Genomic DNA, 15,968 nt, shown 5'->3' with positions numbered 1-15,968 from the left:
GCAGTATAGGTTTGATTCATGTTAGTGTGTAGACCTTATGTTAGTATCTTATCTACATCGATAACGGCACACCTGTTCGCTAATTTACGATGATTTTATCATGTAGGGCGGATCTACATAAAAGGGTTATGTACACATTAGAGGAAATTATGACACCTCGGGTGATAGATTGCGAAGTTTTATTACGGTGCAGTTTAGTATATCGCTAACACTATAATACCGGTCGATGACCAATGTAAGTATATATATATAAATATATATAATGTATATATATATATAGCCTATATAATGTGTATATATATATATATATAGCCTATATATATAGCCTATATATATATAGCCTATATATATATAGCCTATATATATATATATATATATATATATATGCAAATATATGCAGTGGGACGAACGGGTGGATTTCGTATCCGGATGGTTCAGGATATGAATTAATAAAGGCTCGGATAATCCCAGTTTATACTGTACTTGATCACAACAAAGAGGATCTATTGAAATGTCAATTTTCAAGAGTCATTTATATATATGGCATTTGGCTTTACTGCATCTTTCGAGAGATTTCTGAGTCCTTGCGATAACCTTAGTGTTGTAGGATCCGTCATAATACAAGGTTTCAACCAATCTCAATGTGAGATGCATCACAATACGAGATTGCTAACACACTTGACCTAATATTACCGATATCAGATTAAAAAAACAATAAAGAGAGGAGACTTTATAATTATGAGCTAATCTTTACTTTATTTATTTAGTTGACTTCATTAATGACATAATTGGTTTGTTTACAGTGACGTCTTATACTTATAATTACCGTTTACAATCCCATTGACGTGTCTGTGAGTTCTTCACATCACTATACTTATATTTAACAAGTAGCTATGTAGATGGTGGTCATGCTTCGAGTGCGTGATATATGCATGCATGTGATCAAAACGTAACACTAAAAGCGACAAGTATACGCATACGTTTCTAGACAGATGGCGTTTGTTGTTATTGTCAGGTTCACATCACATGGCCGGAAAATACCCAAGAAAATATGCTTCTTTATATCCATAAAAGTTACATTGAAATCATGTAAAATCTTCTAATGATATTATTTTTATCAAAGTAATATATACGTGTGATTTATCACTCCGTTGGCGTGATCAAAAACGTCTCCTTGACAACGTTCTCAGTACTTATCTCAAAGATTTGGTTTGAAAACTACCTTTTAAGAAGGCTATAACTTCACATGTCGGTATGGGCGTGTCGTGGTCACATCATTATCTGCCAAAAAATAGGAGATAGTAGTCTACATGAACACAGAAACATTTGAAAACTACTCAGTTAGTAAACAAGTATCACGCATGGCCGTTCTTTTGCTTGTCTGCGATTTTCCATCAAAGAATAATTTTAGTTTGATTAATCGCATGCATGGATTTATTGTCTCCAATTATAGCTACGATATTCTTGCAATAACGGTCTGAAAAAGTTCCTAATTCCAACTTTTCACGAGAATAAGAGGCGGGGTGTATCTGAATGACCCGAGTGGGGAAGAAGAACCGGGTGGATGGCGAACGGACGTAACATTTACACCTCTATTCTACTTAATTAGAAAAGAGAAGTAAATGTTAAAAACGGCTTGCCATACTGCTGCAGGGATAGTTGGGTTGGGTTGTGGGGAGGTGGGTTGTGTTTTGGGGAGGTGGGTTGGGTTGTTGTTGTGAGGTGGGTTGTGCTGTGGGGATGTGGATGGATCATTAATACTTCTCTCTATACAAATCGTCTGGGTAAAACACCTTGTCTGTCCCACTCCCATAATTCCCTGGCTATGTATAAGAGCATGATAGAATATGTACTCAAGGTACGGTAAGTTACGTAGTCAAGATATGATCTCTCATGACGTCACAGCTGTATTACCATGAACTATGTTCATAATAGTTAATTGCTCCTACCTGATAAAGAATATGGTGTTGTTTATAGGTTTACAGTGATCTCAATGGGATAGTGGTCACTGACATCGGCTGGCTGTGGAAACACAAAAACAGAAGGGGAAAAAAATTGAAGCATTTTTTTCAAAACTTATATTGAATTTAACATTAAATAAAATTACAGTGACCAAGTGGATGGCATCTCACTATACATATGATCCTTAAAAGAATGTTATATAACGTATATTATTTGGTATTGATGTTGTGTTATTATAATACATTCATTTCCCCCAAATAGTTTCATATTTGGTATTTGTTCCCCTGAATGCATGAGTGAAGAAATATAGATTTTCACTATGTTTGGGGCAGGATATATGAAATGTTTAAAGTTTGGTGATGTTGTGTTAATTCATCAGGCAATAGCAGAATGCATGATGCGATCAGGGCAATTCAGCTGAAAATATCTTTGTCTTTTTAAAAAAAAACATATTTCAGTCATTTATCCATTCAAAATGGATCAGGTTTCAAGGAATACCAAAAAATATTGAAATATCCGAAGTAGAGCTTGTGAAGGAGCATTTGTCCTGATGACAATCGAAACCACTAACTGTGACCCATTGCTTGTGTTACATGCTCAGAGGTGTTAGGTGGGGCTGGGGTAATGGGGGGGGGGGCAGGCGGCTCATCCGGCTATAAAGGAGGGGAATAGAAACAAGAAAGTTGATCGTTTGATTGATCGGACAGCAACGAGTTGTAACAGAAACTGTCCTTGCGCCCTCTATAACGACAATCAAAATTTTGTGGGGGTCTATTAAATAGTTCACCCATTACACTTGTATAGTAATCCGGAAGGGATTAGCCTGTAGGGAAACTAGGTCCCATTTTCAATCAATCATACATATATACGTCGAGTTAGGTACAAGATATTTCTATGGGGTTTGCACATAATAGCAGGGGCGTCGGAGCCGGTACGGCAGGTCCGGCGAACGCCGGACCAATATTCTCGGCGCCAAAAAAAAAAAAAAATTATGTCTAAGAAAAAAAATGGCAAAAAATAAAGAACCAAAATGAAACAGCAAGTAGGCTAAATGTGACTACTATGGCATGGCAGGGGTCTTGTTTTCAAGCTCGGGAAGTGCCATTTCCTGCAATCTGGGAAGCATTTTTTTCAAAATTTTCTCCATTACGCTACGCGCCAACCATGGTGGTGCGTAGCGTACAGTAGTTTGACCTACCAAACGTTCCCCCGATAATTATGATAGATGGCCACACTCTGATCTGCCGTACCAATCCCAAATAGCTTCCGGACGCCCCTGAACAGTGAGTAATATTTTTTGTCTCTACAATGTTAAGTTGACATTGTTTTCCATGCACCAGAATACCCTTTAGGTATATAAAGGCTTAACGTATATACTTACATCATTGGTGACCAAGTTCATAGCGGTATCAAACTTATATACGCTGGGGCTGGAGGACAAGCTTGTCATTGACCCGGCTGTGACAAACCTGTAAAAGCAATATCAACTTGTTGAAACATATATATATTTTTTTTCATCACCAAAATTCATTTCTGGAACATACAAATCACCATATTGGTGGCGCTGCGAGTAGCTTCAATTTCTTGCCTTTTATCCTTCTTTATATTCCCGAGGGCATACGATGTCAAAAACAACCCAACAAGCTGGGTATTACGACAGAAGCAAACACCACTAATATAGCCTGATGTGATATAGATACTTGTGACGCGAACTTCACAAAACATGCTGTTAGCAAATTACTTGTGCTATTTGAGATATTAAGCCTGCCACAGATTTCATGCTCCTTCGTACATCTGAGCAAGACTTGGGCAAGTCTAAATATTATATTAAAAAATATAATACTGTAATTGAAATTATTTTCTTTCTTTCTTTATTTTTTACAGTATTTATTTCCTTGTAGTGCATCTGCAGAAATTCGTCCCTGACTGAAAGTCCAAAGAGCTGTTGACCGTATCCTTCCAACCCCCGAACTGACGATAAGAGGTGAGCAGGGGGAGGGGGGAGGGGATCAATCAATACGGAATATCAAAATCGATATATATATATATATAGGCTATATATATAGGCTATATATATATAGGCTATATATATATAGGCTATATATATATATAGGCTATATATACACACACATGAGGTCATCATTTCCGACTAACCTATCGTAAGCACAGTGTGTAGATTTAACAGTGGTATCTACGGAGTCTCCGAGTGGCCAGTAGAAACGGCTGTCATGTCGCAAATCGATGTTTGCCCAGTCAGAGCTAGAAACATAGGAACAATCAGCGTTGAAATCTCCCATCATAATCACATCCTATCGATAAAGATCCATGAAAACAGGAGAATTATTACTTATTCCTTAAATGGACTTCTCAAAAAGACTGTGTTTTGAATATCTTCAGTTATCATCGTCATTTTGTAATTGCTTGGATTTTGAAAAAAAAAAGGATTAAATAAATAGCGTAAAAATAAGGAGGCTTAATAGAATATTTATAGGCATTGTATGAATTTGTCGGCGAAACAAGAAAAATTCCGCCATGAGAGCTGGTTCATTTATTGGCTAGTACTTAATTAAACTTTCCCCATCTTCTTTACCGATATCGAAACGGTCATGTTACGTAAACGTTTCAATCTATGATCTAGTGGCTACAGAAAGTGACAAAATTATGCAATTTGTAAGTCAATATAAATAGTTATTGTGGTACGAGAACTGCATACATGCATACTCAGCGTGATATGTCACCACATACGCCAAGTCCTCTAAATATATAGTCGTGCTAACACACAGAAGGGATTTATGTGGTGGGATATGAGTGTGGGATGGAGAGAGGTAGTGGGTAGTCATATAATTAAAGCGAGTGACGTAATGAGTTTTCAAAAGAAAACAAAAAGATTTACCGAGTTCGAGAAAGTTGATTTAATATCATCGTAGACCTCAACCATGGCGTCAATCTCTGCGACGGCATCGTCTGGTTTGGCGTGCAGGCCAGAGAGCACGAACTCCCTTCCCGAAGAGGCTGAAAAGCAAAACAGATAATTATGTATACACCGTGACTGCGTCCCGCATGCATTAGGACCAGGACCCAGGATCTTCCGCGAGGATTAAGCCAGGGCTACCTCCAACCCCCCCCCCCCCCATGAGACCTCCAACCCTCAGAGCCGATGCTCAGAATGCTTAGTAACTATAGCTTGGAATTAGTGGTCTTGATGTTAGGAAACAAAAACCTGGATGTATTTTTTCGATGTCTAGAAATCCCATGAGACCCACTGAAACATATTTCGTGACCCACGTTTGGGTCCCGCCCCATAGTTTGTGGACCGTCCATGCGGTAAACTTCCACTCACTTGCTTGCAAAATTACGTATAGGCACATGTCAATGTTAGTAACCCCCCCCCCACCCCAACCTTAAAAATATATTTTGGAGGAGTAATGGAAGTGAAGTGTGGCCGTAATGCGTGGGTGTGCGTGGGGTGGGTGAGGGGAGGGGTGGCATGCATTTTTTAGCACTCAAATACTCACTATGACGAAATTCGACACTGTAGGGTTCTCTCTCGAAGATATCTGAAGTATCAGTAAAGGTATCGTCCTTAATGACGGAGAAAAGAGAATGCCTGTCAAAGAAAATGAAATGAACAATAATTATTTGATAAGAAAATCAAATCATAAAATAAGGTAAGCAAATGGTTAAAATACCTTAAGTCGGTGACTCGTGGTATCTATATATATGCCATTGCACGGATATCTGGTGTGCATGTAATCCGCATAAGGGGTTTGTTATGGTTTTTTGAAATTCAATTTTGATTCGAAAAAAGAAACAGAAGGAAAGAAATCGAGGCATTTCGACTTAGCAATCTACTTTCACAATAATGTCTTTTATAGGCTACCGTAAGGTAGAAAGCATAAAACGTTGAATAGAAAAGTTCAAATTGGCTGGCGTCAGACTATTCATCTGTATCCCAATACTTCAAAGTTGTGAATCAATGTAGTTTCTCTCCTAAATTAGATATGGATTATTAACGTTAATTAAAATATTACAGGAACGCCTGTCACGTGGGCATATTACACGTGGTTTCTTTGCCCGCATCTGTTAAAGCCTTAATACCTGTTTGCTGATGAATTTCGGAAGAAAAAAAATTCCGAAGTAGATGCAATGTTTCTTATACTAAATGCACCCTGACCAGGTGGGTTTCATGGAGAAAGGGTATCGCAATCGAAGGAAAAAAAGACATTTATTTTCTGTTGCCCTTATGGCGCGAACGATTTACCGTAAAACTCACTGCGACCGCCCAGTCAGCATGTTCATTACACAAATATAATGGCCCGATCAAGATTTTAACGCAGTCCTATACTCGTATCGTATCGTCCACTTTTTACAATTGCAAGGAGGAAACGTCTTAAAACACCTGCTTATTCATTGCAATGGAAGGAAATGACACAATTTCGCAAGCTACATCGGTAAGACCGAGTGACATATAATATTCAAGAGAAGGGACCTAACACAGGCTAGCCACGAGAATGAAAGTAGTCCTAGGCCTAACTGTCGTTACCAAATCAGAGAGATTTGATTGGCGCATGATCTGTTGGGCGGTGCTTGCAATTTTTAATTGAAGTTTGTAGAATCTACGGACTCTGGCGTATTTTATTCAGCTCAAAAATAGTTAACGACAGAAAACTCAATAAAAGTAAGGAATATTGATAAGAAACTTGCATAGAACGGTGTTATTTCCTCTGAGCTTTTAGTGCAGTCAGCTTGAAAGGCCGAGGTTTAAATTTGGCAAACAAGTACTGAGACTTTAACCTACACATATATTCTTCCAAACTTTGCTAAGGTAAAACAAGATTTCAAAGTTGAATTGCAATTGTTTTTTTTTTTATCATATGCAAGTCGGAAAGACGAAACAAGTCGATGAAATCAACATTACGTATGAAGGACATTCAAGGGGCCAGGTTGGGTCCTGGTGACATTCATATCAAGTCTTCATTTTTCCTTAAGTATATCAATGAGAAAATGAGAATACATAATTCTAATAGTTGACCCGGAACTCGAGGGCTTTACCCCACCCCCCCCACCCCACCCCAATCCCTATCAGGCTTGATGACAATAGCATTAGCAGATAAAATACTTAAGTCGAATATATAATATCAATGTTCACGCTGGGTAATCATCACCCTGTCGTAAGTATGAATTAACAAGGTGATGTAAAAATAGAGTAAAATATAAAACGGGAGGAGGGGTGGGGGGTGTCAATACAGCTACCGGTGCAGCCGATTCACACAGAGATTACAGTTACTACTGTAAATCTTAAAACTTTGTACTACAGTAAAAACTGGATTGTGCTGACAAATCTGATAAATCGGTAACATGTGCTATTATTAGGTTTACAGTAAGAACTCAGGATTTGTGTAATCCCGACAAATCCCAACATATATCCTATGTTGTCACTGTAATCCTTAAAAGCACATGCTACTTTTTTTTTTGCCCGATCCAGTTTTTGATTTGATTTGATTTTATTCAGCAAATTATCATTCTTCATCTACATACAAAAAAAATGCACATATAGAGAAACATTTAAAATACAAGATGGAAATATGCTTAAAATGCATCAAAAAGAAAATAACATGCCAAGGATAACCCTTTAAGCTAAAAGCTTATTTCCAAAGGGGTCCTTATACTTTACTTTGGTACAAAACTTTACAGCAGTAACTGTGTTCTCTGTGTGTATCGGGTGACCAAAGTAAAGGAAAGAATTTTTACTTGTAGAAGAAACAATATTGTTCCTTTGAGGATGTCCTGCCCAGTCGGCCACTGATCACCTTACTGTAAGCATTTCCTGTTTCTCTGAGAGAGTAAAAGCAAAATAAAAAGAACTGTTCATATAACTTTACTAAAAAGCAGGATTCATTTACCAAAAGTTTCATCGAAAAAATTGACATATTTATAGAACGCTGTTTATTTCTTGTCATTGGGATAACATGGGTTTAGTAAAAGTTGAACTAAAATATGTTCAGTCATTCAACATTTGGTAATAACTGCTATTGGTTTCAATTTCAACAATATTTAAATACACCTCAAAATTATGGGAACCGAAGAAAAGGATTCTTTTCCATTACGATATCAAAGATTGCTATAAAGTTGTAATCCCCTTGACAAAGTCCCCCTCCCCCGTCTCCCTGACATGACCCCTCATATCTCTCAAACAGAGTAAGATTGTCTTTAGGCATTTGGGAGGGGGTGAAGCGGGAGTGGGGATGGGGGGGGGTTATGGCTGTTCATCACTGTGATATAAACTATACATATACGGTTGAGTTTGACTTCTGTTGTAAGGATATGTAAAATACTAACGCATTTAGCTGGTCCAGTAGAACATCAATGGCGGTCTGGGCGCTATCTCGGATCTCTTGAATCAAAGTAATGTCGTAGCGCTTCAGAATCTTTTCAGTGAAGTAAAATAATCGATAGAAATAAAGAGTTTATAAGAGATATACAGGAAAGGTGTAATTTGATTCGCAAACACTGAAAAAGAAGAAAGTTATAATGTTGCTCTATATACGGGATTCGAATCAGTAACTTAAAATGCACCAGTCTGTCTTCAATTGCAACAGCTGTACCACAATAACTGTGCGCGTATGTGTAGAAGGGGACACGATGGGGGAGGGGGGGGGGGTGGTGGTGGCCTGCAGGTGCGGCCTTATATAGTCAAAAGTCTCTCATTTACAAGTAACCTGTACTGCAGCCATGGTGAAATCCATTTGGCTTCTTTCGAAAATTAAGATAGCGAAGAATGGTATAGGGGATAAACAAAGGCTTATCTTTCCTTTGTTAATAAAATTTAACATTTGACCCACCGAATTAACAACTATATTAAAAGTTACTTTAAAAAATATTACAACCTTTCGACTGGATCTCTGTCGGTCAATTTTCAGATCAAAATCTAGTATCATCACCCTTATGTTTATAAACTATATATAAGCATTGACCAAAAAAAAAAAAAAAAATGGCGTAGGTCAAGTTGAGCAAGCAAATCGATTTGGGAATATTTTGGGGCCAAGACAAGGAATAACCTTTTTTATTCATGCGTAGTTGTTATATGTGCACGCACGTACACAAGGCCAAAATGAAGACCTAACATGGACATGAAAAGAAGAGAAGAAAATATTAATGTTTGTCTGTACTTACCTGAACAAGGTCGCTCATTACATCTGGTTTACCGCTTTTCGATTGTCCAAAGATTTGGATGTTGAATGCAGCAATTTTGCGATTGGTAGCCGCAGAAATTGTACAGCACCAGGCAACGAATGCAATAGACAGGAAAATCTTCATGTTCACGCAGGGTAAGTACTCAGTTATAAGTTACTCAAAATAAACCAGCAAACATATGAAGCGTGTGCATCTATCTACAAAACAAGAGTAGAGTAAGACGGTAGCTCGGCGGTTTCTTATACATCTGTATGGTCTAGTAGTTGGTCAGTCTATTTTTCTTATCAATCTTTAACGGGACACCTGTTAGCTTCAAACGTTTATTCAGGGTGGGACACTGACATGTGACATGTGAATAACACACGTCAAGATATATGGCAGGTCAAATCGAGTCGCTTGGTGTATAGTTATTGTCCAATTTTTTGGTATTATGAGCCTTCGGTATAGGTAAGATAATTAATCATGCAAAGCTACGTATATACAACGGTAGGAAATGGTACAGCACATGGGCGGCGATCCGTACTTCCGAGTGGGGGGGATATGACCTTGTTGACTATCTAAGCGTAGCGCCACCATGAGTTGGCGCGAAGCGTACAAGAAAATTTGGGGATTTACAAACCCTCTAGATGGCCGGAAACGGCACTTCCCAAGGTTTGCAAGCGGCATATACCCAACTTTAAAATAGGGATATCATGTCCGAAATATCTCATAATCAGGATCCAAAATACTTTTTTTTAATTTCGGGTGTTATATTTTGGGAAAATTGCCCCTGTCAATCTTGTTTCAGGCGCTACGTTAGAATGTTCGAGAGCTCTTTTATATTATTCCATGAAAAAAATGGCCTCATGCAGGCTATTATAGGCCTATACACATGCAATACACAATTACACATAGTTACATTCCTAGGTACCGATTGCTAGGGCATCCAGGTGAAACGTGTATTAAGCATTACCCTGGTAACATGAGATTCTCAGCTGTCCGAGAGAACATGTACGTGTGTAGGCCTACTATAGGGCCTATATGAATACTATGAGGGTGCATATATGTACTATATCAATACCGTGATAAAGATAAAGACGGTTTATTTGAAAAGATCGCACTGCGTTTATGGTAGGCGAGAAATGAAGCTAAAAAAAGAGCCGTACATTCACGATGATGTATAAATGTAGGCATGAAAATATTCTTATCCCTGGCATTTGGTGGGGGGGGGGGGATATGGTGTATTACATCCCCTCCACCCATTTTCATGGGGGGATATATCCCCCCCTTCCCCCCCCAGGATCGCCGCCCATGGTACAGCATAATATGTGTAAATAAATATTACCCCAACCTCACCACCCACCCCACTTTCGTTTTTCCAAGTTCTTCTCAATTAACAAAACAAGGCACAAATAAATGAAGAAATTGCACAGATAAAAAGAAGATAATAATAGAGAGAGAGGGAGAGAGAGAGAGCACAAATAATGGTTCGAATGAGAAAGATAAATTGTTGAGTTTACCCTAGGGTATACTTACATTACCTTCACATGTGTAGTGACAGTTCAATGGAGAATTTCAAAATGAATTTTCAAATTGAAGCGCAGTTAACGTATACAGGCGGCACTGTATGGAACGCGAAAAATATGGAACGCGAAAAGGGAAAAGTAATTTAGTTGTCTAAACTAAGATTGTTGTTGTGTAAACTAAAGTTGTTACCACGTTGTTGCTCAAACTCGCGTTGATGTCTTAACTTCCGTTGTCTAAACATACGTCGTTGTCTAAACTTACGTTGTTGCCATCGGCGCTGTTCAAAATTGCTCAACCGCGTAATGTAAACCAGAATGTAAAATGCATTGAGGTTTCGATGACTTCAGTGCACTAGATTTCTGCTTGTTAGTATATAAGCAGAACTAGGTGTTACAATATAAATGGCCCGAACCACCATTTTGATACAATAACACTATGGCATGTTAAACACAGGTCAATCTACTGTACGTGGTTATACACACCTCCACCAAAAACAATAGGGGTCTTGGAGGTCCATGTCCATTTTGGGGTCACTAGAGGTCAAATTGTGAAAACCTTGTAAGCACGATAACTCAAGTAGGGAAGATTGGACGAATCTCATATTTAGAATGTAGTTGTGAAACGTTCAGTAAAAGATTTTATTGAGGTCAAATGTCATTTGGAGTCACCAGACGCCAAATTGTGGAAACCTTGTTTCATAAGCTACCGTATCTCCCCCGCCAGCCTATCAGATAACATGTGCGTTACGCCTCATAGGCGGCTGCATGGTAAACGACTTTTAAAATTTTATAGGTTATGCATATACGCTGTGAATGTCGGAAATCAAGTAAAACGAATATTAAGACAAAGTACCAGCATAAAAATACTGCATTTTTAAACTGCTTTCACTGAGCCCCTTCAACAATTTGTAAAGATACGCTGTGAATGTCGGAAATCAAGTAAAACGAGTGTCGAGGCAACATGCCGGCATGAAATACTACACTTTTAAACCTATTTATTAGAACCAGTAAACGATGTCTGGATATGTTGTGGATGTCGGCAATCAAGTAAAACGAGTGACAGTAATATTACTAGAGACAAATGTTTTTGTCCGGATCCAATTGCGTTTATGATTTGACCTATATACTTTTACTAGTGTAGTTGTAAAGATGCGATCGTATCACTGCCTGTACTTTGTGAATGCTCTACACAATATATATGGCAGATGCCATCCAATGCTCTAGCTTCGCTGTTTTACAGGGGCGGCCGCCCGACCTTCATTTCGCTTGCCCTGCCACTCTTTCTTCCTCGCCAACTCTGTATATAGTACCGCCATGCTTTGACCCGTAGTTGCATGCAGCGATTTCACCAGCAACCCCAACTCTTCAAATATCCCCGTACATGCAGTGTGCATATCTCGCTAAATTCCACGCAATTGTAGTAGGCCTGTTCGAACTTCGGAGTTTCATCTGCACATTCACAAATCCTGAAAATTTGTGAAGAAAAGATCATATCACCGTACGTACCTACAACACATATTGTACGCGATTGTATCTTGGATGATTCGTTTCTTGCATAAGATGCTAGCGGTCTTTTTGGTCTTAAAATTCGTAACAATGCTGAGCGAGGTTTGTGCGTATTCCATTTATCCCACAATCCCTTTCGCAAATCGAAACTCCAGACTGGATTGAAAATGTATGTAATCATCGCGTTTCTGTTTGAGAGTCTATATGAAAATAACTTCAATACATGTGAAGAAACTTGAACTTAAATTTGCTGATGTTCGCGTCATATTGCTGTACAGTTGCAGATTTTCTTTATGGTTTCTTTTGGTATAGGTCCAGGTTCGTTCTGCAAACCCTGAGTGGTTCTCATGTCAGTGGTTCATTGATTTGTTAAGCCAATGAGGATTAATGCAGTACACACCCCCTTTATATACTGCATATAGATCTATGCACATTCTGGAATAACGTTATCGACGCATTTATACAATAAATTGATAAAAACGCTCAGCGGCGGTATAGTGTCTGGATTTCTCTATGTCGAAAAATTGTTCCAGTGAAATTACGTCATGTTATTAAACAATAAAACGATTCTATTTAGAGAAACGTGTCACACTTGTCAACATGTCTGGAACAGGTATCATCTTACACCCCCCCCCCCCACTCCCCGAATGCTCCTAAAGAAGGAGTGTCCCGTTTTGGTAATAAAAGGTACTCCTTTTCCAATTTTGTAATATAAATTTTAGGTCCCCTTTGATATTAAAAAGTGCCCTTTTGTTTCAATTTGACGTACGCCAAATGTTCCGCTGCCATCTCGATCTTTGTGCCCCAAGAGTGACCCATCTGCTGCCCCCCCCCCCGATCAATCCCCTTGTCTCAACTCATAGGATTGCTATGGGTATCCATGTCATACATTATATCTTGAACCATACTCTATTGGATGTTAATGCATTCGAATTCTTTTGGGATAATTAGGTACTGATCACATGACAACCGATTCGTGACGTCACTCATTCTGCAGTCCGAAGCAATTTGGAACGTTTTGCAAGTCTTATAACTCCATATTACATTCATGGGGAAAAAAGCCGGACCCAGGATGGGCCGAGGACCTTCACCATTTCTCCCTTGCTAGCTTTTCCGGGACAAACATTAGATAAACAGTAACATAACAGATAAACAGTAACATATCAAGGTACAGAGTGGCCAAATATCACTCACGCTTTGCGCTCATGCACTTCTTACATTTTAGTGAAGTTTCTTAAACACCTTTATTTCCGGTAATATAATTTCGTCATCTATCGATACCATTCCATTCCTCTGGTCACCCTCGTATTTCGAGAAACTCTGAATCTGTCGATAGAAAAAGCGCCTCACTACAGAATCTTGTCCTGTATATAGAGAGGTGCGCCTTTCCACGATATGTATCATAATTCAATTTTCATGAAACGGTCTCATAGGAGAAAGAGATCTGCACATGTAAAGGACATGTAGGATTCACCCAAACTTTAGCATGGTGATGTTGGTAAACATTCCCCCCCCCCACCCCGCGCTCCCCTCCCCTTCCCCAAATTCCAGTGCAAGACTATAAGTACTCATCTCACATGTGCTTATAGCCTTCAATTTTGTTGTAATCGTTAAGAGTTGTGTAACCAATACTATTTATACACATGATAACTTCTCAACGTGTACTCGCATGCTCGTTAGTGGATAAGCAGTTTGCTAATAGTTTATGTTTTATTTTTATGTTTATTTTTATTTTGGATTTTAAATAAGGTGTTAAAAATAGAAATGTCCTGGAACTGAAACCATGAAAATGATAAAAATGGAAAAAGACCACAAAATATATATGAACTACGAAAGAGAAAAAGAAAAGAAAAACTAGGACAGTATTTGACAAATATATTCACGCTTTGCCATTTTATTTTGAGGTAATTGAATACATTTATGGTGATTACATTAATCATAACAACAAATAATCCATGAATATATCACATTCAACAATGTATATAAATATATATCTATACATATATATAAATATTGTATATATATATATATATATATATATAAATATAGATATAGATATAAATATATATATATATATATATATGAATATATGAATATGTATATATGAATATATAAGTTGTTTGTATCGCAATATTTGTGGTGCATTCTAAAACGTGTGGCCCTACGAAACCTCACGTATGCCTTCAGATGAACACAGAGAGCAATTTCATTTCGTTAAAATCTATAGGCGATTGAAAATAAATTAGGTTTAATCGGTGATTTGGTGATCGGCATGGGCTGATGATTAGTAGGTGATAGTTATCTCAACTGGATAATGGTCGCTCACTTCCTTCGCCTACAAATATAGATCAAAATAATACTATGCTTAGCATTTTTGTATCTGTACGATCCAACATTGGATAAAAAAACAACAGATATGCTTTTTTTTTAACGCATCAAAGACAAATTACAAAGTCATATAGACAGATAATAAAAAACAATGACAAATTAAAAAAACAAATTGGCTACGGAAATAGGACTACTTAGAAGAATTTATTGGCTACAACTTGATTCGAAAGTGTGAATCCTCAGTGACGGATCAATGATATCGCGAATGGTAGAGGGGGGGGGGGGGGTGGAAATATCGGTTGATATCTAAATTACTACAGAAATAGTGGTACTTAAGAAAACATCGGTAAAATACAAATGTGTAAGACAGCCCCCCCCTTCCCCTCCCTATGTTTACCCCTACCTCAGTATTCATCTTCCGTTTCTCTATATTATATTGATACCAATGAGACACCCCACCAGTCCTTAGCTGAGAGCGATTAATGACTCAAACCATGAATTATTCGTTTAAATGCCTGTCAATCTAATAATTTTCGGGTCTTTCAAGTATCATGATTTTCTCAGTCAGTTTTCTGTTTATGAATTGTTTGTACTTACGAATGAGTTGGAGAGGTTGTGGTCAGATTCGAAGTTATAAACGGAAGCGGACTGGATGGAAGACGTGATCGTACCAGCTGACACAAATCTATCGAGGAAAGGTCAATAAATATATAGATACATCAAACAGCAATAAACCGCAGCGGATGTTCGCGATAAATCAATATAGAAACATACAACAATTATAAACGGAACTTTGGACGAGATGGACAACGTTATCGCAATAAACACAACAGCGACGATTTTTGCAACTTACGGTGTTGTTTGTGTGTGGTTGATATCGATTGTTTGTGATATAAAAATTCCAATTACTTGTTGTTACTCAATTAGGGAAACGTTAAAAGGGTTTAAACCCTTTTTTCTTCAATTTTAATGCAATTCATAATTTGCTGGAAACTGTTGAAATGATGACATAGCCTCATCATTTTGTTACATAGTCATGAATTGGTGAAATATATTAAATGATCAATTTATCATATTTTGCAAATTGTTAAACTGATGATATTTGATCAAATAATCATTTTGTCATTTGCTGCACAATCTGTTGAATTCCTCACTACTTATAATTTGTCATTTTGTTGCAAATGTTTATATATTAACTGACCAATAACATCTGAGGCACATTTTTATGCACCTTAAAGTTTCAATACTCAGTGAAGTAATTTCAAGTTATGGGCCACTGACCTATCATAAGCACAATCTGTTGTCGAGACAGTAGTGTCAGCAGAATCTGGAATCAACCAATCAAATCTCACGTCTTGACGTAGACTGATGCTATTCCAATCTTTGGATGACACGTAGCTGCAATCGGCGTTCAGGTCACCCAAAATAATAACGTCCTAATGAAAATCAGCATAAATGACAAAATAAATCAAA

The 15,968-nt window shown here is 37.9% G+C and overlaps 2 protein-coding genes across 4 annotated transcripts in view; both read right to left on the bottom strand.

Annotated features, from left to right (window-relative positions):
* Nucleotides 1-1,107: 1,107 nt before the first annotated feature.
* LOC139966705 (deoxyribonuclease-1-like) lies at nucleotides 1,108-10,836 on the bottom strand. Of its 3 annotated transcripts, none has more exons than XM_071970001.1 (10): nucleotides 10,672-10,836; nucleotides 9,136-9,353; nucleotides 8,302-8,390; nucleotides 7,714-7,797; nucleotides 5,478-5,569; nucleotides 4,856-4,974; nucleotides 4,117-4,271; nucleotides 3,344-3,431; nucleotides 1,950-2,022; nucleotides 1,108-1,281 (listed from the first exon to the last, which is right to left on the bottom strand). In XM_071970001.1, the coding sequence occupies exons 2-9, from the start codon at nucleotides 9,277-9,279 to the stop codon at nucleotides 1,972-1,974; spliced, it is 822 nt and encodes a 273-aa protein (XP_071826102.1). In that variant the 5' UTR covers nucleotides 9,280-9,353; nucleotides 10,672-10,836; the 3' UTR covers nucleotides 1,108-1,281; nucleotides 1,950-1,971. The 3 variants fall into 3 exon arrangements, with proteins under 3 accessions (XP_071826102.1, XP_071826103.1, XP_071826100.1); XM_071970002.1 differs by having other exon boundaries at nucleotides 10,677-10,836; XM_071969999.1 differs by lacking the exon at nucleotides 10,672-10,836 and having other exon boundaries at nucleotides 9,136-9,631.
* Nucleotides 10,837-14,041: 3,205 nt separating this feature from the next.
* Nucleotides 14,042-15,968, bottom strand: part of LOC139966704 (deoxyribonuclease-1-like) — a 7,031-nt gene continuing 5,104 nt past the window's right edge. The window contains exons 6-8 of the mRNA XM_071969998.1: nucleotides 15,777-15,931; nucleotides 15,093-15,180; nucleotides 14,042-14,502 (exon numbers count right to left, since the gene is read on the bottom strand). Of these exons, the coding sequence (XP_071826099.1) occupies nucleotides 14,452-14,502; nucleotides 15,093-15,180; nucleotides 15,777-15,931 (294 nt within the window). The 3' untranslated portion in view covers nucleotides 14,042-14,451. The remainder of the gene's footprint in view (nucleotides 14,503-15,092; nucleotides 15,181-15,776; nucleotides 15,932-15,968) is intronic.

Source organism: Apostichopus japonicus, chromosome 4, assembly GCF_037975245.1.
Source record: "Apostichopus japonicus isolate 1M-3 chromosome 4, ASM3797524v1, whole genome shotgun sequence".
NCBI classification, from domain to species: Eukaryota; Metazoa; Echinodermata; class Holothuroidea; order Aspidochirotida; family Stichopodidae; genus Apostichopus; species Apostichopus japonicus.
Note: the sequence above shows the minus strand (reverse complement) of the source record. Positions and strands in the feature narration are given on the sequence as shown.

Excerpts from the sequence above, each read along its gene's own strand:
- LOC139966705 (XM_071970001.1), bottom strand. The coding sequence starts at position 9,279 with ATGAAGATTTTCCTGTCTATTGCATTCGTTGCCTGGTGCTGTACAATT. Across the intron at positions 8,391-9,135 it reads TAATGAGCGACCTTGTTCAG|ATTCTGAAGCGCTACGACAT; the intron begins GTAAGTACAGAC and ends TTCACTGAAAAG. Across the intron at positions 4,975-5,477 it reads CAGTGTCGAATTTCGTCATA|CCTCTTCGGGAAGGGAGTTC; the intron begins GTGAGTATTTGA and ends TTTGCTTTTCAG.